This window comes from Procambarus clarkii, chromosome 24 (genome assembly GCF_040958095.1).
Source record: "Procambarus clarkii isolate CNS0578487 chromosome 24, FALCON_Pclarkii_2.0, whole genome shotgun sequence".
Lineage (NCBI taxonomy): Eukaryota > Metazoa > Arthropoda > Malacostraca > Decapoda > Cambaridae > Procambarus > Procambarus clarkii.
The window spans coordinates 19,998,400-20,023,595 of NC_091173.1; the positions used below are offsets into that span (position 1 = coordinate 19,998,400).

Genomic DNA, 25,196 nt, shown 5'->3' on the forward strand with positions numbered 1-25,196 from the left:
AGATTAAATTTCCACACCTATACACACGCAGTGAGACAGCCCTCGTTCACTTCACATACAGTACTTATTTGTTAATTTGTTAGTTCAAGCAACTGAAATATACTTCACCTAAGCAATAACCAAAGCCGACTGAAAAATTCCTTGGCAAATGCTACAAGTTTTACAGAATTCCAAGTTACACAAAAAAGTACATGTATAGTTAAAATGCTTGATTACTCAAAATGCACTATTCTGTTCTAATTCTTGGAAAAGGAACATATGTATGATGAAAATGATGATAAAGCAATAACAATAGGGATGGTAATAATAATAATAATAATAATAATGATGATTAAGCATAAATTTATAAAGTAGAACTCTTTCTAACCATGACTACATACAAAACACTGCACCCATTAGTATCATGAGCAGTACTGGAGTGAGTTTCTACTACTGTACATATACAATATTGTGCCACAGTTTCAACCCAGTAGTATATACATAATATTTATTAATAAATCTTTCTCTAATCGAATGAATATTTAAATAAACATCTATAGAGTGATTTTTAAAAATTTACATATCAATTATAAGCAATTAAATAAAACTTTGATATCATTCCATGTGCTGTATTAAGAGCACACAGCTCTATCAGGAAGGTCAATTGAAGTAAATACAAACCACACATCATGCCTACCTGCAAATTAAATGTACATTTAAGAGATGATATTTTTGTGAACCGTGGCTATGATTTTGCAAGAAAATTATAATTTCTCATCCTGAGACATGTCAAATGCTGCCTTCTTCATCTACTTGTGTTCTATTGCACAATGTCATTTCATTGGCTCACCAGATGTGTTTCGTAAATGAAGTTTGGTGGAATTTGTTAATCCGTCCCTATCACAACTCTGCACAGTATTCAGTGGCACAGATGTTCCTTATGTCAGGGAACTGGATTAAGAAAACAAGTTGAGGGGGAAGAACTTAGAAACAAGTTTTGTGACTTAGTAACTCTGGAAATGCAAACAAAACAGATATTAATGAGAAATATATGTACTGTATATAAATATATATATATATATATTATATAATGAATATTGCCAATATAATGCATAGGGTACTAAAAATAAGTAAAGAAAAACTAATGATATTCCATTTATCACATACAACAGAAAATGCCACTTACCCGGCCATAAGCACAAGAGAAAGCACACTTGTATGGCTTAATTCAGTAAGCGTTTTAGAAAAACTTTTAATCTGTTACTTATATAAAAAGTGTATTTTTTTTGTTACAATAGTAGGTAAAATATTGTTCACATAGCCTGTGTGAGCTGCCAAGTATATTCCTGGCTTCCAGGATTAATTTGGCAGTAATGCAAGCTCCTATGTGCTGTGGTGCTCAGTTATGTCATTTTCTGTACCTGAAAATAATAGAGTAATAATCAATTCATATCCATAAAAAAAAGTTTATAATATTATTACTGTACATGCATGCATGCATACATACATACATACATTCAGAATTGCTTTTAAATACATGGATGGCAAAATACTAAAGAAATTGTACACGACTTTTGTTAGACCAAAGCTGGAATATGCAGCGGTTGTATAGTGCTCATATCTTAAGAAGCACATCAACAAACTGGAAAAAGGTGGCAAGACATGCCACTAAGTGGCTCCCAGAACTGAAGGACAAGAGCTACGAGGAGAGGTTAGAGGCATTAAATATGCCAAAACTAGAACATAGAAGAAAAAGAGGTGATATGATCATTACATACAAAATAGTAACAGGAATCGATAAAATTGATAGGGAAGAATTCCTGAGACCCAAAACTTCAAGAACAAGAGGTCGTAGATTTAAACTAACGAAACAAAGCTGCCGGAGAAATATAAGAAAATTCACTTTTGTAAACACAGTGGTAGACGGTTGGAACAAGTTAGGTGAGAAGGTGGTGGTGGCCAAAACCGTCAGTAATTTCAAAGCATTATATGACAAAGAGTGCTGGGAAGACGGGACACCACGAGTGTAGCTCTCATCCTGTAACTACACTTAGGTAGTTACACACACACACACACACACACACACACACACACACACACACACACACACACATACATACATACATACATACATACATACATACATACATACATATATATATATATATATATATATATATATATATATATATATTATATATATATATATTATACATAATACACACACACACACTGCATTGAAATATTTTTGCCTAAATTAATTTACCCCTTAATATTAATATACTGAATACTGCACATAAGTTACCAACTTAAGCCTAGTTTTATCTCTGTTAGAAGTATTAGACTATATTACAGAATAATCAGCCTATTTAGGTCACATTATGAAGTTAGTTTTAATTCAAATTAAAAACAAAATTGCATCTATCAATCCTCATATGGTTTCCATTTATATGGGACAGAAAGCCTTTCAAGATTATCTACGTCTTTCTAGGGCCAACGACTTTCTTTCTTAAAGTTGCACAGAAAATATCCACTCACGTTATACAAACAGGATGAATGTAAATGAGATCAGATCTTGTGCTTGATCTACGTATTGGCTTAGAATGGTTGGCATAGTGACGACCTCCCCTCTTGAATGGTTGGCGTTTAATTCCCAATGGTCCAAGTGATTGGGAACCATTTCTTTACTCCATCATTATATCCCAGTTCCCTGTCCTCATATACATTCCAAGTGCTTGGTGTTTTTTCCTGACAATTACCTTACCTTTGTGTTTGATTCACTCTATGAATACTGCACAAAGGATAAAATGATATACTGCTGTCTCATGCATTTCATTCCCCATTGTTCTCTGGTCCTCTACATTTAGGAACAATCACTTCCTATGAATTGTCATAATATTTTGTGCTAATTTACCATGATACTGTACCTGCTTGATGGGATTCTGGGAGTTCTTCTACTTCCCAAGCCCGGCCCGAGGCCAGGCTTAGACTTGTGAGAGCTTGGAACAACATGCTGTTGCTTGGAGCGGCCCGCAGGCCCACATATCCACCACAGCCAGGTTGGTCCGACACTTCTTGAAGAAAACTATCTAGTTTTCTCTTGAAGATGTTATCATTCTATTCTCAATGAATCATTCATCTAACTGTAGTCCTCTTAACATGTGATTCTACAGGTTTTCATTATGCATGTCCTTCTCCTTTTATCCAGCTTGGTAAACCTTCCTAAAGCCTCATCAGTCACAGTCAAATATTGATAAATTGGGCAATAATACCATCATGGACCTTTTGTGCCACCTGTAACTTAATTGTGCCACTGCTCGCAGGATGACTATGGGGTGCACCATAAACTAGCTGCAATGATGGAATCAAACGTACCCATTAAAAAACAAACTGGTAGCTTTTCTATGCATACTAAAGCAAGAAAAGTCTGAGCCAATTATATTCAATCAAGGTTAACAAAGTGATGCAGACTACAAGTGATTACAAATGATCTGTAGTGTAGCAACTAACACAGTTGATGTAACTGATTGGATCCGCATTAAATTCCCAGACTGGGCGAAACGTTCTGGCCCATTTCCTTACATATGATAGCTCTCTTCACCTAGTACTAAATAGAAACCAGAGTTAAGTGCTTATTGTATGTTGCAACTTGGGAGAAGTCCGTAACTGGCCCAGAGGAACCTTGATAATCTTGACAGGCTTCCTGACACCGATAAGAGAAAACATCACTAAGAGATAACTCTGTACATGTATTGTAATTAATATAAAACTTTATTGGAATGGACTATCTAATAGTACAATGTTAAATTTAGAAAGATGAGGAAGGGATGTAAAAATCAGAAGAAATATAATTCTGCACTGAAAAATAGTGAATGTACAGTAGTTGTATAAGCATATAGAGCAGCATTTGTGGAAAAAGTGATTCAAATAATGTTTAAATAGAAGGCATCCAATTATGATAACCTTTCAAAAGTGGTATAAAAATTAAAGGTATGGTAGAAAATTACACATAAGAGAAATGTAAAGGCCTACTGATGGAAGGATGCGCAGAGTACTGATGGAACGATGTATTAGAGAAATTGCTTAAATCAGGTTTGAAGTTTCTTTTTCTTACATGCTTTGCTGTAAAGGCATAATGAATCACAGAATACAGGTATGTAAACACAGTTGTGGAATCACAGTAATGTTGCACAGTATTGTGTATTATTTTATCTATAAACATTATAGTAATCTCTTAAAATAGCACGGTTTAATATCATAAAAGATATAATCCTAAAATGAAGTGTACCTAACCTTCAACATAAACAATACACTATTCAAAACTGCTTTCACCTCTCCTTTTTTGAAGAAGAAAATGAAGTATTTTTCCTTACAGGGCACCGATACAGACGATGTCGTGATAACTCTATGGGTCTTCTGAACCCTTCCTTGCACTCCAAACATTGGAAAGGCTTATGTGGGCTATGGTGTTCACGAAAATGTGACTGGAGGGAGCTCTGGAGTTTGTACGACGATTCACAGAAGAGGCATGCAAATGGCTTCTCTGTGGTGGAGAACTCGGTGCATGTGGTATTTTGTAATTTAATGCCCATGCGATATCTAGTTTCTACAGTGCCTAATCCATTGTCATATACTAGCACGGGCATGTGATACACACGCACATGCATCTTCAGGGCCAATGCCGATTCACATCTTGCTCTGCAGTACATGCACAGAAACACTTGAGCCCCATCCTCTTCTCTAATGACGCCAACTTTTAACTTTTCGTCTGGAGAGAAGAAGGCAGGATCAGTGTCAAAGACAATATTGGGCGTTGGCTGTGCCTGTTTCTGTGGAAGTGACCTCTGACTGCTAGTCCCATCATCGTCTACATCGATATCTGGTTCTACCTCCATAATCATTACACCCTGTAGGTGGTAAAACAAAAATATATATACATTATTTTGATGCTCCAAATAATCTTACAGTAATACAAAACCTACAATTTAAAATGTACAATTTATATAGCATTTTAATTAAGAATATTAATGTTCTAAATACAGTAATTGATTTCAAGTAGAGAAATTTAACTGCTACAGTCAATATGCAGTGCAGCCTCCTAGGAACTTGTCTGCATTTGGTCCATTACCTTCCCTTGTCTCATCTGCATTTAATAATTTCTGCCTAAACCTCATCAATGCTTGCAACATTCCCACATTTCAGCCTTGGCATGATGTACTTTTCTCTCAAGATATATATGCTGGTATTTTATCACATTTTTGTCATACAAACAAAACCAGCCACATTCAGTTACAATTTCTGTATTGTATCATTTCCAGCCATAATACTTTTAAAATTTTTCTCCACCTTTTAATTCCATTGTACTTACCTTTTATTATTCCCATTGGTTTTTCATTAGTCTCCTTGGTGCACTTTCTTACTCTTCTCCAAAGAGAGCAGTAAGAAAGTTAGCACTTTGCACTTTCCAATTCTTATTTCTTCCTAACTACTCATCCTGTTGGTATTTTTTCTAGTTGACTAACCTTTCACTATCACACGTACAATACTGTACTTCTATTTTTTTGCCCCTTTCTCGTTCACTATTGTTTTTTGTGCAGTTCTACACACTTGTCAATCTTGACGAAACATTTTTTGTACACATTTAACCTTTTGACAAAGTCCCCCATAAGAGGCATTGCATAAGTTGTAGAAACAGGTTGGAGTAACTTTTAAGGTGCTCCAATGGATGAGGGAGTGCCTAAATAACAGGAAGCAGAGAGAAACTGTGTGAGGCGAGGCCTCAGAATGGTGTGATGTCATCAAAGGAGCCCCACAGGGTTCTGTACTTGGAACTATCCTGTTTCTGATAAACATGAATGATCTTCCAGACGTTATAGTCCCAATCACTTGGGCTGGACAGTAGAGCGACGGCCTTGCTTCATGCAGGTCGGCGTTCAATCCCTGACCTTCCAAATGGTTGGGCACCAATCCTTTCCCCCCGTCCCATCCCAAGTCCGTCTATGGAACTCACCCCCAAATGAATCGAAAAGCTGTCCAACTTTTGTCATTCAAAAACAAAACTAAAAAGTAACTAATTTCATCTTCATAGTTTTTTACCTTGTTGCTTTAAAATTGCACTGTATCTAGTGCTACCCAATCTCCCAATCTTTATGTACCCAATCCAAACAACTTTACCATTGTGATCATTGCTGTCTTCTTATATGTGCTATCAATTTGCTGTATGGTGCCTATTAATCTTTGTTTAAATTACCAATCAAGCTGTCAATGTAATCAGAGCTTTAATATACCAATGTGCTTTAATATACTTACTAATCTCTCTCATCTCATTTTTTTTCTTGCAATGTATCTTATCATTTTATTAATTCTGCTAGAATTTACCTACTTACAATTATCTGTTAGATTAAGGACCTGCCCGAAACACTGCGCGTACTAGTGGCTTTACAAGATTGTATTTTACTATGCTATGTATTCTCACAAACCCAATGTACCTTCTTGTATATAAATAAATAAATAGTTCATAAAAATGAACACGATAATGGCCTATACTTTTGTGCTATTTGAGAACAGGCTCATTGTGCTATTTGGGTACTAACCCATGAAGAATTGTACTATTTGGGTACAGGTCAACGGAAGAAATTGTGCAATTTGGGTACAGGCCCATGGGCCATTATGTTATTTGAGCACATGTGGCACTGCATGACTTGGATACTGGATAATGCAGCATTATAATATAGTACCTATTTATTCACTTTGGAAATTGGCACAAAACCAGATACTACTTGATAAAAAAGAAAGAAAAAAAGACTGAGGTATCAATTTCAGTATGCCTGATACCTGTTTATATACATACTACTGGAAATTCTGACTTTAATCATTCTACAACTAGTACTCAGACCAAGTTCATTTAATGCAGTGGTCGACCCGAAAGATGCATCCATAAATGTTAACATGCAGTTCATTCAAAAGATATATACAGTGGTACCTCGGAATACGAGTGTCCCTGTATACGAGTTTTTTGGAATACGACCAGGATTTACTCGGAAAATTTGCCTCGGAAGGCGAGGGTTGCCTCGGAACACGAGGGTGTTGATACACGTACAGGCCGACTAGCGTGTGGTGGCATGGCGATCGCGCCTCAGTTTACCAGTGTCTCGCGCCCAGTGACTATCCCGCCTGAATTCTTCACATGGATTTACAGTTTTTTGTCGTTTTTTGGGCCATTTTAACATAAAAGTTGTTGTTATATATCTCGCCATGGGTCTCAAGAAAGCCATTGGCAAGGTTCAACCTAAGAAAATACTGTAGCTGTGAGTAGAGGCAGTAGAGGATGTCCCTTCTTGATTAAGAAAATGTGTGAAGTATGGAAGAACTGCAAAGTTTTGTTGAAAAAACTCACCCAGATAAAGCTGTAGCAGGCCATTGCATTGACCTTTTAAATGACAATGTGATGTCTTACTACACACAAGTGTTAAAATGTAGGGAAAAACAAGTGTCTTTAGACAGATTCTTAGTAAGACAAGCAAGTCCTAGTGGTATGCAGGCAAAATGTGCCAGAGAGTGCACACCAGTGAAGTCCTCATTGCCTGATGTTATAATGGAAGGGGACTCCCCTTCCAAACAGTAACACCTCTCCTCCTCACCATCTTCCATACGCCAACAGCAGTCATCAGCAAGGGTAAGTAATAACTTGAACATAGTTTTGTAGGTATATTTAGATGAATTAGGTATAAAATTTAGTTTGAAGTGAGGATTTTGGGTAGTCAGGAACGGATTAATTCATTTCCCATTATTTCTTATGGGGAAATAAGCTTCGGATTACGAGTTTTCGGAATAAGAGCTGTTTCCAGGAACGGATTAAACTCTTTAACCGAGGTACCACTGTATTTTGTGACTCAAATATAAATTAATATTGTTATTTATTAGCATAATGTGTATATTTAGGAATTGCTTAGGTTCTGTTGATTATTTGTAGTACGTGGATGAAGCATTTAGTGTTGTGGTTCGAACTAAAGTCGTCAGCAAAGCACTTGTTCTGGAAGAGTTCGGACGTCATCAGTTGCGAGTTGTGTGTAAACCGTTTTCATTCATAAACAGGGGGTTTGAGATGAAAGGAAAGTTTTGTGACAATTTTGTACCAGGACAGAATGTCATGATTGATGAATTGTTAGTCCTCTTCAAGGGACGACTAGCATTCAAGCAGTACATTCCATCAAAGCGGCACAGGTTTGGACTTGGACAGTTTTTCATGCTATGTGACTATTGCGAAACTGGTATTGTCATGGACATGATACTGTGTTCAGGTACAGACGTTGACATACCAGGTCAGGATTCACACGGGTTCTCAGGCAGTGCTGTGAAAACACTCATGGAAACATTGCTGAACAAGGGTCATATCCTGTATACTGACAACTACTACACCAGCCTCTTGTTGACCAGATTCCTCCTTAACCACAACACCAGCGTATATGGCACTGTCAAGCCCCACAGGAGGGAAAATGCCAGTGTTTGGTACTGCTATTGCAATGGGTGAATGCGAATGTGCTGTGAATGTGTGATAGAATTTTATCAGTGCACTGGAGGGACAGACGTGAGGTGAATATATTGACAACTATTCACACCAGTGCCATATTGGACAGTGGCAAGGTGAACTTTGCAACAAGGTTGCTAATGTACAAACCTGATTGTGTCATTGACTACAATGTCAATATGGCAGCTAGTTGATAAACGTGTCATGATGGTTGGTGTCGTCGAGTGCGTGCAAAAATTTATGAAGTGGATAAAGAAATTCTTTTTCCACCTCATTGACGTTGCAGTGCTGAACTGTTTCAATGTGTATCTCGTGAAATCTGGCAAGAGACCCCCCAAAACGTACATTCTGTGCTGCTCTAGTATCACAACGTCTTGTGAAGTATGGGGGGTGGAGGGCTGTGTTGCAACGTGTGGGGTGCCAGCAACAATGCCTCATGCAGTTCCTGACAGACTCAGGAGTAAAGAACACTTTGCTGTACACAAGCTTGGTTATATGCCAGGCACAGACACATGGGACAAGGGTAAACGTGCCTGTGTTTGCAAGAACACGTAACGTAGGGAACGCAAGCAAAAGATTCATCTGCACCTGGTGCATTGAGTGCAAAGTTCCCCTATGCCCCATTGACTGCTTAACAACCCTCAAACTTGCATGAAGTGAGGGGGGACCCCGGGGTCACATCCATCAAACCCACTCGTCCCCTAGGGGATTCCCAGAGTGCTGAGCGTTTACTTGAAGAGGACTCGAGCTCAGGTAAACCCAGGCAGGGTACTGCTAACCGGCACCCAAAACTACCAAACAAACTGTCTAAAGCTGAACCCCAGGGACGTGTACACTCACAGCGACCAAGCAGGGGGCAACACAGGGTGTATCAGGGTGAGGTCAAAAAACCAGTGGCAAATAGGGCAGAACCCCCCCACCAAGGCAAAAACAAAAAGAAAAACAACCCCGCAAGAGGACAACGTACCCCAAGGAACAGAGCCAGCCGCTGTGATACGTGACAACTAGCTGCACCACACCCTGCGCCCCACCAGTGCAAAAACTGCCTCTTACCCTAAGGTTAACTAGGGGAGACAAAACCCCCAAGTACCCAAAGAGCGACTGAGAAACTGAGCAGTAAAACGGATATACAGAGGCAGACCCTGAGGAACTTGTGAAAGGTAACCCCAAGCTCCAAGGGCAGTACTTACAAGGCACCTAGGGAAGGAAACCCTAGGCGCATGCAGCCCAAGTACTGAGGAATAACTCCTGGCTCTCGCACCCCTGGAGAACAGCAGCCACACATAAGGCACAGCGCCGCAAAAAGACTGGAGCCAGAGCACACAACCGAGCCGATAGCATCAGCCTCAAGAATTGGGGTGTGGATCGCCGGCGTGGTAGGTCTGGGGGCTGCCCCTTCCCCCTCTCAGGGGCTGCGCAGACAGCGGCACAACGATGAATGACTTCATACTAGTTTGCTCGTTTTTTGTTTGGGGAGTTCTATCCACTCGTTCGGCTTTTGGTTGCAATTTTCACCAAAATAGGGGTTTGTTTTGGGACGCCTACCTTTCTGGGTGCCTAACCCGATCGATGGCAGACATAGAATGCTTCCAATTACACGGGGGTTTCTATAGGCCATTGCTCCCCTTGCCTCTCTAGAAGGGGCCAGGTTCTGGCTCGTGGTCCCCGGTAGGCCCATAAGAACTCCATACACATGACTGATGCCAAAGTCTGACATTAGCATATCAGCCTGGATAGCTCTGGGAAGCTGAAGGGGCTCCTCCCAAAAAGCAGCGACTTTCAGACAAGTGATAAAACTCATGTGGGGTTCTTCATAGTTCCCATATTTGTAGAACATTGAAATGGTACATCCTACAGAAAATATAATTTTAAAATTAGGAAAGTCACTGATCCAGTGAAGATATTAGAGGTTGAGATTTATATATATTATTAACAGGTACTATGATCAGTGTTACAGAAAGTAAAACTCGGTGAAATTACAATAAAAATACTTTATTTTTAACACTTTTGAAGTCTGAAATATATTAAAAACTGATCCTTAAGGTTTTAAGTATTAATGAAAGGCTAAACTCTGAGCATGTATTCAATTATTCCCTTAGCAAATAATGTGCTCTTTCCTGGACATGAGTAAATACAGTGCAGACAGGAAGGTTGACACTTCACCCAAGTACAGTACAATGGGAATCTTTACAAATGTCCCATCTGGTTACACCGGGACAAGACAATGCAGATGACTGTCCAGCCAAGACTGACCTCCAGAAGGCATATTCAATTATCAAATGAATATGCCCACCATTGATTTCCACCAATGGTGGTAAAAGCCCATCATTGGTGGAAATTAATGCCTTTACACCACATGAAGATGACTAGAAACAAAACCCCCAACCCGTAAAACTGCTGTTGTAGAACCCAGTAAGGGCACTGACAATCTCCAAGTAATCAAAACCCCAAAAAGCCTTCAGAAGAAACCTGTGACCTAAGGTAATGGTGGGATGCCTTTAGACAGACCTAGCACAGGATACTTGAAGCAAGCACAATTTAATTGGCCAAGGTATTGCTTAAGATCCTAACAAGATACAGCGCTTCTCAAGAACCAGATAGAGATGGGAAGCCAATTCAGTGCCACCTCCTTTAAAGATATGGAAGCTATCCTGGCATCCAAGACAAGACCCAGCTATGTCAGACAAGGTACTAGTTAAAATGGGAATTTAGCTTACTCAACAGCAGGCAAAACCCATAACTTGATAATGACCAATATGCATAACATTAAGACCTAAGCTCAAACACAATCACCACCCACTTCCAGCATACCTTATAGGACCCCACCATAGGATGAAAGACCAAAGAAATGTAGAAGGCAAAATAATAGGCTGTCAAAGTAAAAAAAAGATAAAAAAAAAGGAGAGAGAGAAAAATGGAAGTACTGTACAATACCCTGCAAAATGTTTTGGCTTAGGTACTCTTGTACTTTACCCTTCATGTCAAAGATTCCTGCTATACCAAGGCAAAAGGTCAATCTGTTCAGCTATACAGTATTTAATCCTGTTCTGGGAAGAGCAGGACATTACAGAGGAAGCAACAGTCATCCAGCTCAGAAACTTCAGAAATTAATCTACTTCGTAGAAATACTGTATTTCATAATTATTTAATATAAATTTACAGTATGCATCATTTTTAATGAATTACAAATGACATTAAAGGGTATGAACAGCAAAAGATGCACTTTGTATGGACATTGAGCTAGTATTGTATTTAGAAATATATTCGGAAATGTGTACATTTATAATACAAAATTATACTTTAAAAAGGAGCCACATTGATAAAAACAAATATCAAATTATATCTTATACCTATCAATAAATAGTCAGATCTTTATTTTAATCCAGTGAGTTGCTTCCTGCTCTGTAGCAAAGCTGCCTCGGCAAATCAGCCACCAAATATACTGGCCAAGGTGGACCATTTATATACTGTGTTTTAAATATACAAACACACACTTTGTCTATTGTATGCAGTTGTCCTTTTAACCATACTCTAGATGTCTAGAATGCCTTGGTTCTCATACTCAGCAGTCCTTATCATGATATGAATATTGCAACATGTCCACACAACCTAAAAATACTATATTTCTTATCATTTTGCATTACAACGTACACAAATCATTTCATAAGCATTAACATGACCTTGCAGAGCACAGTTCATTTGCTGGTAATGTCCTGTACTGTATTTAGAAAAATGTATTTTACTTTATTGTTACATCACACAAAAATACATATCATAATGTATTACTTTCCACATGTGGCAAACAAATGAAATAATCTATGTAACCATATAAATTCTCAGCCCAAATTACAAGCCAGAAAAATATAATATTCCATGAGCTAAACTCTTCTCCCTGTCAACTGTATGTTGCAGACACAGTTGACAGGGAGATTACAGATTTAATCTGCGATCTGTGATCTTTAATTAAAGATCTGTCATATTTGATCAAGATCAGTCTTGATTAAAAATTTAAGTTTGCAGCTAGGCTAGCCCTTAAAACATGATTAATCACCTTCATATAAACACAGGGTTTAGTTGTCTCATGAAACCAGTTTCAAAAATAAATAAATAATGCAATGCAGGGTGGCGCGATAAGTGAGGAATGCAGTGAGGGTGTGAAATGAGGTGCAATGGGTGAGGAATGCAGTGAGGGGTGAGAAATATGGTGCAATGGGTGAAAAATGTAGTGCGAATGGTAAGGAACGCGATGAAGTCAGAAATGCAGTGTAGTTATCTTGGTTATCTTGAGATGATTTTGGGGCTTAGCGGCCCCACAGCCTGGTCCTCGACCAGGCCTCCTTTTTGTTACACCCCCCCCCCCCATAAAGCAGCCCGTAGCAGCTGTCTAACTCCCAGGTACCTATTTACTGCTAGGTAAAAGGGGCATCAGGGTGAAAGAAACTCTGCCCATTTGTTTCCGCCTCCACCGAGATCAAACCCGAAACCTCAGGACTACAAATACGAAGTGCTGTCCACTCTGCTATCAGACCCATGATAGCAATGGGTGAGGAATGCAGTGAGGGGTGAGAAATGTGGTGAGAGTGAGGAATGTGAGGTGCAGTGGGTGAGGAATGTGGTGGGGCGGGTGAGGAATGTGAGGGGGCGAGTGAGGAATGCAAGGTGCAGTGGATGAGGAATGTGAGATGCAGTGAGTAAGGAATGTGGTGGGGCGGGTGAGGAATGCGATATGATAAGTAATAAGTCCATATTAAGAATAACAGGTGGAAGGCACAAATTTTATAATTGCAATTTATTGTCAAGCACCTAAAGAAGATACCTAATATAATATAAAATCTAAGGATAGACTGTTTTTAAAATTGTAAGCATCGGCTCTGTTCTTCTAGTTTTCTTATGTCAAAGTAACTAAGAATTTAAAAACTTTTTGTTTTAAAATATTTTAGTGATTAACCTTCCCTTTTAGGCTTTATATAGAGAAAATGTTTACAATAGGTAAACAATTATGAATATCATAACAAATTTGGCAATGCTTTTAACCTGTATTTTCCAAAATTGGCACAAAACATCATCATAGGTTAAAGCACTGAATATATTTTGCCCTAGATTTACCATGTCAACATTTTTAGTTCAGCTACCATACATATAATTAATTTTAATGTTTGAATTTCAACCATGGGACACATACTGGAACTGGTTAGTTTATTCAGCACTATGTTATACCCAGAATATAATCCACCAATAGTTTTACATTCAAGTTTCCAATTACAGTAGTCGAGTGACAAAGGGGGCAATCGTTCTACCCTGTGCTGGGTTTAAACCCAAATCACTCTCACTTGCAAAGTGAGAGGATGAGGGCATTAGCCACTACACCAAAGGGTGATGCTTTCTGTCAATATTTTAGTTTGCTGTCTGATCATTATTCTCCACTACAATGTACAAGTGAGAGTCTTGTGCTTGTGCATCTGACAACATTATATACATCTGTGAAGCTCTACTACTGTTCATTATTTCAATGCTCTCTGGTTTTACAGACTCTGTTGATTGTTCGTCACTTTTTAACACCATAAATTCTTGTGGAACATTATCAGTTTCTTCCGAGCAGAATGAACCAGGAAAAACTTTAATGCTCTGATGCAACTTTGACTCTTCTTTACATTCTCCTACATTCACTACATCTCCATTTGTTTCTTGCAATTCTGTTGTAGACATGTCACTATCCATACAAGACCTATCATTACACATAACTGCATCTTTTGAAATTCCTCCCTCCTCCAGGTGAGTGATAGCCAATACAACGGAGTCTTTACTGCAATGTTTCTCTGCAATGATTTTAGAGACAATTGGCTCAGACTGGTCAACAAGGTCAGGTAAGGTTTGAGTATACGAGTCAACATATTCATAATTTACTGGATCAACAGTTGCAGCCATAGCCTGCTCCAAAACATCTAAAGAACCACGACTAACTTTAGGAGAGGTATAGACTCCAAGTTCTTCCCTAACTATTGTTCTTTTCAATTTGATCTGCTTCAGTCTATTTGCTTCCTCTTTGGGATGGGACTTCTTGCGATGGTGTCGTAATGCACTGTGATTTCGAAAAGCATTTCCACAGTACACACACTTAATTGGCATTTCACCACTGTGTAATTTCCGGTGTGCTGTATAATGATGCCGTAAACTAAAACTGTTGCCACAAACTTCACACACAAAATTCTTGGCTCCAGTGTGTTTCACCATGTGCTGCTTTAATGTACCACCATTTCTGAAGTCCTTACCACATGTAGAACACTTATATGGCTTCTCTCCACTATGAATTCTAAGATGCCTCTTGTATGAACTATTGACAGTGAACTCTTGCCCACACACTTCACATTTATAATGCTTCTCTCCTGTATGAATAACACTATGTTTTCTAAGATCTGCTTGTCGACGAGTACTATAAATGCAGAAGTTACAAGCATACACTTTTGCTTTGTCTATCTCATGACTATCTACATGGTAACGAAAACCTCCTGATGAATTGAATTTTTTTCCACAGTATTCACATATAAATTTGCAATCATTAATACCATTCTTATAAAAGTTCTTAGGGTTCCCTTTACAATTGACTGAAATTGCATTTTTTACCATGCTAAAAACGTTTTTTGATTTTTTATCGATATCAAGAGAAACTATATCACTTGCAATACTTTCTCTTGCCTTTTCTGTGAGCTTTCTTTTACGTTTTCCTAAAGAGGGTTGACTAGAAATCCCTGCAAATAAATCAGCCAAAGTCTTTCTGTCCTGTCTGCCAGACGATACTCCAGAGATGTCTTGCACATTTTGATACTTGCTGTCGAGTTTCGGTGGCTTTGAAAATATCTCGGTACTATTGTGGGCTTCGGCCATTTTTACATCTGTATCTACGTGCTTTAAGCCTTCAGTCTCCCTATAATATATACAATCGGACACAGAATTTTTAGGCATGGAGCCACCTGAATTTTGACCTAAGAGAAGCGATTCACTAACAACTATATACGAATCCTCTAAGTCTGTTTGTACATCATCTTTATCTGTTGAGCATGCAATACTCTCTGTACCTGAAAATGTGTTATCTACATCTGCCAGTCCTGACATTGTACTAGAAGCTGAAGGAAAGTGAAGAAACTCATTGTTTGTGATAGAAGTATTAATATTTACTGTAAAATCTGAACATAATGTTTCCTTGCTCTCTGCCATATCAGAGATAAAGGAAGGTTTGAATAGAGAATTGCCAATATTTACAGCTTCACTATCTGTTTTCCCTAAAAGGTTTCTTTGAACACAAGTTCCTTCCTTTTTATTTTGCTCGTATTCAAGGCCCTCAACACCTACAATTCCATTAAGTATATTTCTTGTGCAAGTATTTTTATAACCATTTTCAATGTACGTTTCCTCTTTAACAGGAACAAGTCCAATCTCATCTGTTGATATACTTTGAAAACTTGGTAAATTGCGGGTTATACCAGTATCTTTATCAAAATTCTGGTTTTCCAAAGTACCCAATACTACAGAGAGTGGTTCATTCTTTTTTAGGTCATTTTCATTTCCATACTGAACCTCACATTTGTCACTGGTCACACCGCTTTTAATAGTAAATTTGGCATATCTCGAGCCTTGACTAACAACATGCATATTACCCTGATTCAGGTGATTCTGCACTTTCAAATCCCATATACAACATTTATCACCAATGAATTCTAAGTTAATATTATAGCCCCATGGTATAAATGTACCATAACAAACCAAACAAGTCTCACAATACTGATAAAGAACTTCAGCATTTTTTTCATTACAAAGACAGCATTCATAGAACTCGCAGTGAGAACAATCAGCACAGCCTGTGTCAATGTGGTCCTCACGTTTGTCAGTGACAAGTGTGCTAGTAGTACTCCGGGGAACTGTCTTCACCCAATGTGGTGACATTCGACTGAACATAGAATCAAAGCTGTCTGTTACATCAACCGGATCATATTTCATTTGCTCCTCTTTGTCATTACTGTTAAATCTTTGAGTTTTCAAAAAGTTTACATAAGAATCACTGATTATATCACTCTTCGTGACAGGCTGAGGGCTTCCACTTGTTACTTTCATTTGCGAAATATTATTGATTTCAATATCATCCTGGTATGAACAAGGCTGGTGTGACTTTGATGGCAGTACATCTTTGATTACATCTTGTCCAGAAACTCCCTGGCCCTGAAAGTAGAGGGGCCTTATGAATAACACAAGATAAACACATGAAAATTTATTATTGACATACCTATACTGTACCATCAAAGTCACATTTCCTTTCATAGAATATATATATATATATATTATTTTGTTGTTAGCCAGAAAAACTGGAACATTATTCTTAACACACATTGTAAACTCAGTATCACTTGGTAGGACAGCGAATTTACAAAAAATTATAACAATAAAAATTAAGATACTGTATTTACAAAAAAGGAATTTATGAATTGCATTTGAAATAGAAAAGATTACAACAGAGTAACCTTTAACATGAGGGGGACTGAAAAAAAGTACATATAGACTGGCATATCTCAGATATGAACAGGATGGTGTTCAGCACATTAGGTAAAGAGGGTACTGTTATGAATAAAGGCAGTACAATGAGTTCATGGAGTATGTGTGTGGAAGCATAATGAATACAAGCTGATGCCATGAGCTGAGTGAATATAATGATCATGGGATGGCAGTTGTGTCTTTAGTGGAGGATGTGAAGGAGGGTGGTGGAGGAGTCTATGAAAGTGGTTGGTGGTGGTGGTGGTGGTGGTTGAGGAGGAAGGTGGTGCCCACCTGTCACTAACCACAAGGTAGTTTAAGCTAGTTCTTTATGACCTACCTACCTACCTTTTCTCTACCTAGCATGTTTTTTCCATCTATATTTTATTTCTGCATTCTATCAACCTTTAGCCATTAGTCAACAACCCTCCCAGTCTTTCATTACCAATTAGTTAACATTATCGCGCTCCCCACGAGAGCGCCGCAGACTTTGATGTCATGGGGCCAATGGTGCGGGCGAGCGTGCGGCAACGCCTAAATGTGTTTCAGTTTTCTCACCTTAATTCTTGTGCTACATCGTTTGTTTTGGTATCATTGTGTTCGCAATTAAATTCCCTGCAGATGTATATGCATATAATGTCCAAAAGCCTGGCGAGACTCCCCACAGCAAAGCCTAAAGCCTAAAAATATGTAAGGGCCTGGGAAGCAGGCTTACATATTTTTTCCTCAAGGAGTGAGAAGAATGGAGGCTGTTAGGGTAGTATGACATGGAGACTTTTTCTATCATGGCCAAGTTGTCAAAGAAAGTTTCTGCTGGATATGACACACTTAACAACAAATTACACAAGATTTCCTTACCTCGGCATCATTATCACTACAGATATCATGTCCATCTGCAGGTTGTGGTGTTGCTCTTCCCCTCCCACGACCACGCCCCCTACCTCGACCAATGTCATCTGATCGTCCTTTCCATCCTCTTCCTCTTCCTCGTTTTCGGGCAGTTGTTTGTGACATTTGAATACAGCGAAGGCATCGTGGCTTCAGCATCTGTATTGAAAAATATTTAAAGTTATTACAGTTTCCATGGCAATGAAATATTGTAGAGTGGAAAAGGCTATTAAAAACAACCTAATCTGAGAATGTACAACTTGATTAGATTATACAATACAAAGCATAGGGATGTATTATATAATACAGGGATGTATTATACTTTAAATAATATTGAATTTCATTATTACTGGGTGGAAGTAGACACTGAAGATGAAAATCCCTGAAAACTGAATCTCACATATGCTAGAAGAATGTTAGAAACCTTAAGTCAAGTATTGTAATTAAAAATAATGGGAAGAGGTGCCCAGTGCCGACAATACAGATAGAACACCAAACTCGTATGAGACACATCTAGACAGTACTGTACTGTATAAGGCTAACAAGCAAGAAATGCAGTACTTATCATAAGAAATAGTGCATGCACATTTGAATCCTTTTTCTTCAGAAGACAATACAATACCTTGTCTGTTCTAGGATATTTTAGCTTAAGTCTCTGAATGGTTTCCAAAAATTTAGTGCGGACATCAGTCTTGGACTCTGTTAGTGTCTGCTGCAGCTCATCTATGATATCAAGCAAATGATAACATGCCTTGCACACAACCTAACAGAAAAAAAGTAATATGAACATTTTACATATAATACACATATCCCACTTGTTATACCTGTATTTGACATTCGCATAAGAAAAGAACTATGAACCCACGTTAAAAATATATATATATATATATATACAGTACATATATACATTACAGAATGTACATATATGTGTGTGTGTGCTCGCGGTATATATACAGGTATATCATTTATAATACTGTACCTGACTTTTAATAATCAGTTGTAAATCATTTATTGGTGAAATTCAAAAATGGTTAAACCATAAAATACACACATGAAGAACCAAATCTTAATGCCAGTACAGTCTACAACTGAATTATGAAAATTCTGTCAAGACCTCATAGCAAATCTGACCTGCGAGTGGAGTCTGCCGTCCTCTAGTTTATATCCGAGGACATCAGTAAGTAGCACCAGGAGTGGAGCATGCGAATGATTCATGGAGGCTTTGATCGACTCAAAATTTTTGTCAGACACAGGGTTACAGCATACAAAACACAGCCGGTTTCTTTCAATTTCTTCATGATGTGAACCTTCGCCCTGCAGACAAATAGTACAAGTTACTACAAATATCTTGCTGGTAAACTATATGGCGAGGGGTTTTTGTTAGGAGCTTAGATGACAAACTCAAGATATATTTTAATAACAACAATGAGGGAATATTAATTATAAGGATTACAACAAAGGAAAACAACAGCAAGAGCTTTTTCATACTATCTGCACTATGGGAAATTTATACTTATTTACACTAAGAATATAAAAAATATCCAAGAAAGTTTTAAGAAGTCCAGTGGTGTTGTGCACTGAACAACTATGGCACCACTGACACATCAGGGATGTGCCTACGTGTTTACGTGAGAGTGCCGAGCAAACGGAGGAATATCGAACATGAACACAGCGTTCGAGTTGGGAGCTGTTCGAGTACCGAAGTTCCACTTTACCAGTGGATTTAATAATCATCATCTACCAAGATTAACTATTCTTGAGAGAACAAACATTACTGCTGTACTTTATACACATACAAGATCAAGAGTGGAACCATCAAATATTCAGCTTGTGATGCTGAAATACTACACCTCAACATTTTCAATTATGACAATCCAAATTACCCCATTACAAATTTGCATTAATTCAATGGGAATTAACAATTTCTAGACAGATATTATAATTCACAATTTATAGGTTATAATATAAACCAAATACAGTACAGTATTTAAATTCTACAAGTCATTATCAAATAAAGAACTGTAAAGAACTTAGAAAATATAATAATTCACTATCATATCTCTGTACTGTGCTTATAGTATTGAATGTATGTCATGGGTGCTCAACTGTGTATTATAATACACCATTAAAAGTAGTATCTCACCCTCTCAAGTTGAATTTTTAGAAATTACATAATACTATACTGTACTGTAAATGATTTGTAGATCACTTATGGTAAGTTCTTCGAGTTTGGGCACATCTCAATTTTGTATGCAATGCTGGATTTTCAAGTCTTGAGGCACGTGCCAGGTGGAGATACAAAGAGCGGGCATTCCTGCCCATCACTAACCTGCCCTAAGAAACACTAGTAGTAGACACCCAACAATAAGACAAACATGGCATATACCTGATTTTCAATAATGCTTCCAGTCTGCATGAAGGAAGCTGCTGAAGCCCCAAGTGGGCCATCTTCATTGCCATCTGTTGTAACAAAGGAACTGCCTGCTGTATTGATCATCCCCTGGGGGTGAGTGGGTGGCGGTGAGAAACCTTCGTACACAACTTCTGGCGAATCATTCGCACTATCATCCCACTTCTCTGCCATCTGCTAAAAGTAAATGTAGTAAATAAAATAAACTGGCTTCCTAAATATACTATAATTATAAATACATAACTAGCCTATAAACTTCATACTGCAGATGACATTATAGCTATAACTGATAATCCTAGGACTCTAGATTGAGATACAGTACTGTATGAAAAAAAAAAATGATGTATGTACCTGTATTGAAAACATCTCCATACAATACACCAACTGTAACACCTGCAATAAAGAAATGTACAATTTTAAGCCTAGTATTAAACCCAAACTTCAGTTATTTCAATGTTTCTCATGGTTGCATAGATCTTTGTTTTGTCTCCAATGGTGTGTGGGTGGATAATGTGCTTGTAACTTGGTCAGTCAGGAAATGCACTACAACAATAATTATATTCAGTATTCAAATAAGACAGCTCTCTGTGCAACTTTATCAAACAGATCTACAATCCTTAGGATTGGCATGGGGTTAATTACTCTGAAAATTCTCTGAATACCCCGAGGTACCCTGAGCTTCTGTAATTACCCAAGTATAGTTACAGGATGAGAGCCACGCTCGTGGTGTCCCGTCTTCCCAGTACTCTTTGTCGTTTAACACTTTGAAATCTGTGTTAAGGATTGGATATTCAAAGATTTGCATAACAATCTGCAGGATACTTTGATAGGGTGAATTAATGTTTAGTACAAGTACTACATAATTAAAATATATTATTGTATACTCTACTAAAACAAATCTTTTAACATCTCGTGAAGAACTATTTATTCCTGGAAATCAAAACTGGGAACAATTAGCCCAGAGCCATTTGAGCCAACCACGTCCAATAGCAACATCATGACTATTGTTGCCATTACCAATTAGTTTAGTGTGCATCACATACTCATCCTGTGAGTATGAATTACAGAAGTCTTCATCAGAGCCCGAAATGCTTTACATAATAGTGGGCTGATTAGTTTGGGAAACTCTTGTCCCTACAATTGTACATTACTCTTAAGTTCTCTGTACACACTATTTTGAATACAAAAATTATTATTATTAAGTAATGGTAATGTCATATCACAGGCATAACAACATTGGGTAAAAACCCACACTTACGTATTTGTGAATACTTTTTATGTAAAGATTTGCACCAAGTCTTTCGCACTCTCTCAAGTGCTTTATCAAGGCCCGAGTACGTGGTTAGGACAAGACTTAAATCTACCCGACTATTGCCCTAGTCTATACCAACGACTAAGGCATTAGTCGCCGAGATGCAAGTCTCGTCCTAACCTTGACAAAGCACTCAGAAGTGTGAAAGATTTACACAATCTTTACATAAAATTCACAAATACATAAGTGTGGGTTATCGTGTTATTATCATTACTTATTTTTTTATGTACAAGAAGGTACGATGGGATCTGAACATATACACATTAGTGATTAAGTGGTTTTGCAAGAATATATTTGGGCAGGTCTTTAAGTAAGTAATTATCATATCAAGAGACGGCATCAAGTCAGGGAGACTATGTAGCACACCTTAAGCTAACCAATAAATGCAAAGAATGTAAACATTTTAATTCACATAATTACTTCAGCAAAAATTTATAAAATAAATTATATAAATTATATTGATGAAGTTGTATATCTATATTGTAATATACTGCACAAGTGGATAGTACAAGATGCTGTGAGCACATGGTAGGATACTATAAAGAAGAAATTAGGTACTTCATTGTTCTACTTTTGTAGAAAGTACTGTATAGGGTGGACAATTTGTTCATTTATTAAGAGAGCAAGTTCCATATACAGTACTGTACTGTATTGGGTCCTTTTATTTGCATGACATGTTTGCAAAGATTATTCTGACTCTGGGAATATCAAAGAAACTATTTAGTTCTGGTGTGATACTTTACAAGTAGATATTCCTTTAGAGAGGTCCCTCGCAACCCCAGGGCCCGCAGAGGTCCCTCGCAACCCCAGGGCCCGCAGAGGTCCCTTGCAACCCCAGGGCCTGCAGAGGTCCCTCGCAACCCCAGGGCCCGCAGAGGTCCCTCGCAACCCCAGGGCCCGCAGAAGTCCCTCGCAACCCCAGGGCCCGCAGAGGTCCCTCGCAACCCCAGGGCCAGCAGAGGTCCCTCGCAACCCCAGGGCCCGCAGAGGTCCCTCGCAACCCCAGGGCCCGCAGAGGTCCCTCGCAACCCCAGGGCCCACAGAGGTCCCTCACCCTATTGTGTCAGTAACGAGAGCAGTCAAGTCTACCACCCACAGGGGGGCCCTCACACCACAGGTGTCACCGACCACAGCAGACCCATTAGCAGGCCAGTACCCCTGGGGCCCCTGCCACAGGCCTCCAGAGGGCCCCTCACAGCACCAGGGACACCCACCTAAGCAAGACACAGGCAGAGCGGTTAGGATAACAGCGCTCAAGGCAAAACCTCACACGATCCCTCCCATATTGTTTACAAAGATGGCGGCTCTCTCACACCCGCCAAATTTTAAATACTACTACTAATGATTTAATTCGTTTCCTTAGGGAGAGGAAGCTTTTGTATATACATATACTTTAGGTTTGTATCAAGGTTACCCCCCAAAGTTGAACTATTGACCCCCTCCCCAGAATGCAACCCCACAACAATTGCCTAGGTTCCGGGTACCTATTTACTGCTTTCATTTATTTATCAATTAATTTATTTATATACAAGAAGGTACATTGGGTTTGCATGGTAAACACCATGCTATGTATCCAAATAGCATGGTATTTACAATCTTGTAAAGCCACTAGTACGCGCAGCGTTTTGGGCAGGTCCTTAATCTAACATAATTTTAAGTAGGTAAATTCTAGCAGAATTTATAAAATGATAACAGGTACATTGCAAGAAAAAAATATGAGATAGGAGAAATTACTAGGTATATTGAAGCACATCGGTAGCTCTGATTGATTGCACTGACAGCTTGAGTGGTAATTTAACAGATTAATAGGCACAATACAGCATATTGATAGCACATAAGGAGACAGCAATGATCACAGTGGTAAAGTTGTTTGGATTAGGTACATAGAGATTGGGTAGTACTAGGTACAGTGCAATTTTAAAGCACAAGGTAGGAAACTATGGAGAGGAAATTAGGTACTTTTAGTTTTGTTTTTGAATGAGGCAAGAGTTGGACAGTTTTCCAATTCATTAGGAAGCGAGTTCCATAGACTGGGTCCCTTTATTTGCATGGTGTTTGCACAGATTAAGTTTGACTCTGGGGATATCAAAGACTTATTTCTGGTGTGGTGATAATGGGTCCTATTACATCTGTCCAGGGAGAGTTTCAGAGCAGAGACTAAGACTTGTCAGGGTTCCTTAGTCCTTCCTATCCTACACTACAAACTTGCCAGCGACTTCTCTACAGACTTGCCGCAAAATTCTTCCCATCTTCCCATTTGCTTTCTTCGAGCTCTAAATGCAACCCGTCCTTAGACCAAGTGGTCGACCCAAAAAGACGCATTCATTAATTTTAACATTCAAACTAGGAATTCTCAAGATTGATTTATGAAGATTAAGCCACCCAAAAGGTGGCACGGGCATGAATAGCCCGTAAGTGGTGGCCCTTTTGAGCCATTACCAGTATTAAGAGCTGATAGTGGAGATCTGTGGAGGTGCGGCTGCACCCTGCGTGACGGGAGATGTCTCCTGTCAGGAATTCTCAATAAAGTAATATCGTTATATATTACCATACTGTGCATATTTAGGCATTGGTTAGGTGTTTAGGTTTTGTTGCCGATTATTTGTAGTACGTGGGTGAAGTATTTACAGCGCTGTGGTTCAAACAAAAGTCGTCAGCAAAGCACTTTCTCCGGAAGTCGTGTGTAAACCTTTTTTTTCTTTCGTGAACAGGGGGGTTTGCGGGTGCATGGAATGGACTTTGGACCTTTGTTTATGAGGACGGGCTGCTAAACGTAATGGTCACCAATTTGGAATAGTCTGACGGAATTCCTATCTACCCCATTTCAAATTCCAGTCAAGAGATTCGACTTTACCGGTCAGTTTAGGTCAAAACTAGGTCAGTATTTTCCACCCTGGATTGTTCACAAGTAACTTGTGCTTCAGGAATACGGGTATCCCAATGTCGCGAATGTTTAGTAAACCACATCTAATCTCCCCCACCAAGAGTGAGGTGGATCAATGTAATTCTAATAAAATCTATTTGTCCTATTTGCAACACTGCGAGCAATTTACACTCCTATCGAAGAGTTACGTGTTCGGTATTATAGGACCTACGAAAAACCTAGCATTTCCAGAAGATGCATTATTTAGACATTGGTCAACATTAACGCTTTCCAGATCTATTTAATTTGAGCTTTCTTCTTAGCGTTAGACTGCCTTACAGTCCCTGTCGTCCGTTTCACCATTACACTTTTTAAAGGGAAGCTGAAGAGACTAATTCACTCTTAGTCAAGACAAACTACTTCGTGTTCGAGACAAAAAGATACTGTATATCTAAAATACACAGTTCGAGGTTAATCTGTTAACCTCCAAACAAAGACCCAAAAGCGATTCCATGCACCCGCCTAACCCCTGTTTATGAATGAAAACTTTTACACACAACTGATTCGGACACTTCCGGAACAAATGCTTCACTGACAAATTTTGTTCGAACTACAAAGTTGTAAAAGCTTCACACGTACTACAAATGCAGATAATCTCCAACGAAACCTAAACACCTAACCTATGCATATGTACGCT

The 25,196-nt window shown here is 38.6% G+C and overlaps 3 protein-coding genes across 12 annotated transcripts; 1 reads left to right on the plus strand and 2 right to left on the minus strand.

Moving 5' to 3' along the window:
* Positions 1 to 4,307: 4,307 nt before the first annotated feature.
* LOC123761575 (zinc finger protein SNAI3-like) lies at positions 4,308 to 4,874 on the minus strand. The gene has a single exon (XM_045747592.1). It carries the CDS (start codon positions 4,872 to 4,874, stop codon positions 4,308 to 4,310), a length of 567 nt encoding a protein of 188 aa, XP_045603548.1.
* Positions 4,875 to 8,083: 3,209 nt separating this feature from the next.
* On the plus strand, positions 8,084 to 8,509 carry LOC138367966 (piggyBac transposable element-derived protein 4-like). The gene has a single exon (XM_069330251.1). It carries the CDS (start codon positions 8,084 to 8,086, stop codon positions 8,507 to 8,509), a length of 426 nt encoding a protein of 141 aa, XP_069186352.1.
* A 3,220-nt stretch (positions 8,510 to 11,729) lies between these two features.
* On the minus strand, positions 11,730 to 22,955 carry LOC123761660 (uncharacterized). 10 transcript variants are annotated; one of them, XM_069330696.1, is made up of 8 exons: positions 22,733 to 22,831; positions 21,016 to 21,095; positions 20,676 to 20,717; positions 20,301 to 20,498; positions 19,046 to 19,228; positions 18,537 to 18,677; positions 17,885 to 18,073; positions 13,766 to 16,717 (listed from the first exon to the last, which is right to left on the minus strand). In XM_069330696.1, exons 3-8 carry the CDS (start codon positions 20,694 to 20,696, stop codon positions 13,901 to 13,903), a joined length of 3,549 nt encoding a protein of 1,182 aa, XP_069186797.1. In that variant the 5' UTR covers positions 20,697 to 20,717; positions 21,016 to 21,095; positions 22,733 to 22,831; the 3' UTR covers positions 13,766 to 13,900. The 10 variants fall into 10 exon arrangements, with proteins under 10 accessions (XP_045603700.1, XP_045603695.1, XP_069186797.1 ...); XM_069330695.1 differs by having other exon boundaries at positions 20,301 to 20,501; XM_045747739.2 differs by lacking the exons at positions 21,016 to 21,095; positions 22,733 to 22,831 and adding an exon at positions 22,851 to 22,945 and having other exon boundaries at positions 11,753 to 16,717.
* Between the last annotated feature and the right edge of the window lie 2,241 nt (positions 22,956 to 25,196).

What these genes read in the sequence shown, in the direction of transcription:
- LOC138367966 (XM_069330251.1), top strand. Translation starts at nt 8,084, where the DNA reads ATGAAAGGAAAGTTTTGTGACAATTTTGTACCAGGACAGAATGTCATG.
- LOC123761660 (XM_045747736.2), bottom strand. Translation starts at nt 20,696, where the DNA reads ATGGAGATGTTTTCAATACAG. An exon ending in GAAGCATTATTGAAAATCAG is followed by an intron (nt 19,229 to 20,300) that starts GTATATGCCATG and finishes ATTTGTCTGCAG; the next exon opens with GGCGAAGGTTCACATCATGA. An exon ending in AATATCCTAGAACAGACAAG is followed by an intron (nt 18,074 to 18,536) that starts GTATTGTATTGT and finishes TTTTCAATACAG; the next exon opens with ATGCTGAAGCCACGATGCCT.
- LOC123761575 (XM_045747592.1), bottom strand. Translation starts at nt 4,874, where the DNA reads ATGGAGGTAGAACCAGATATCGATGTAGACGATGATGGGACTAGCAGT.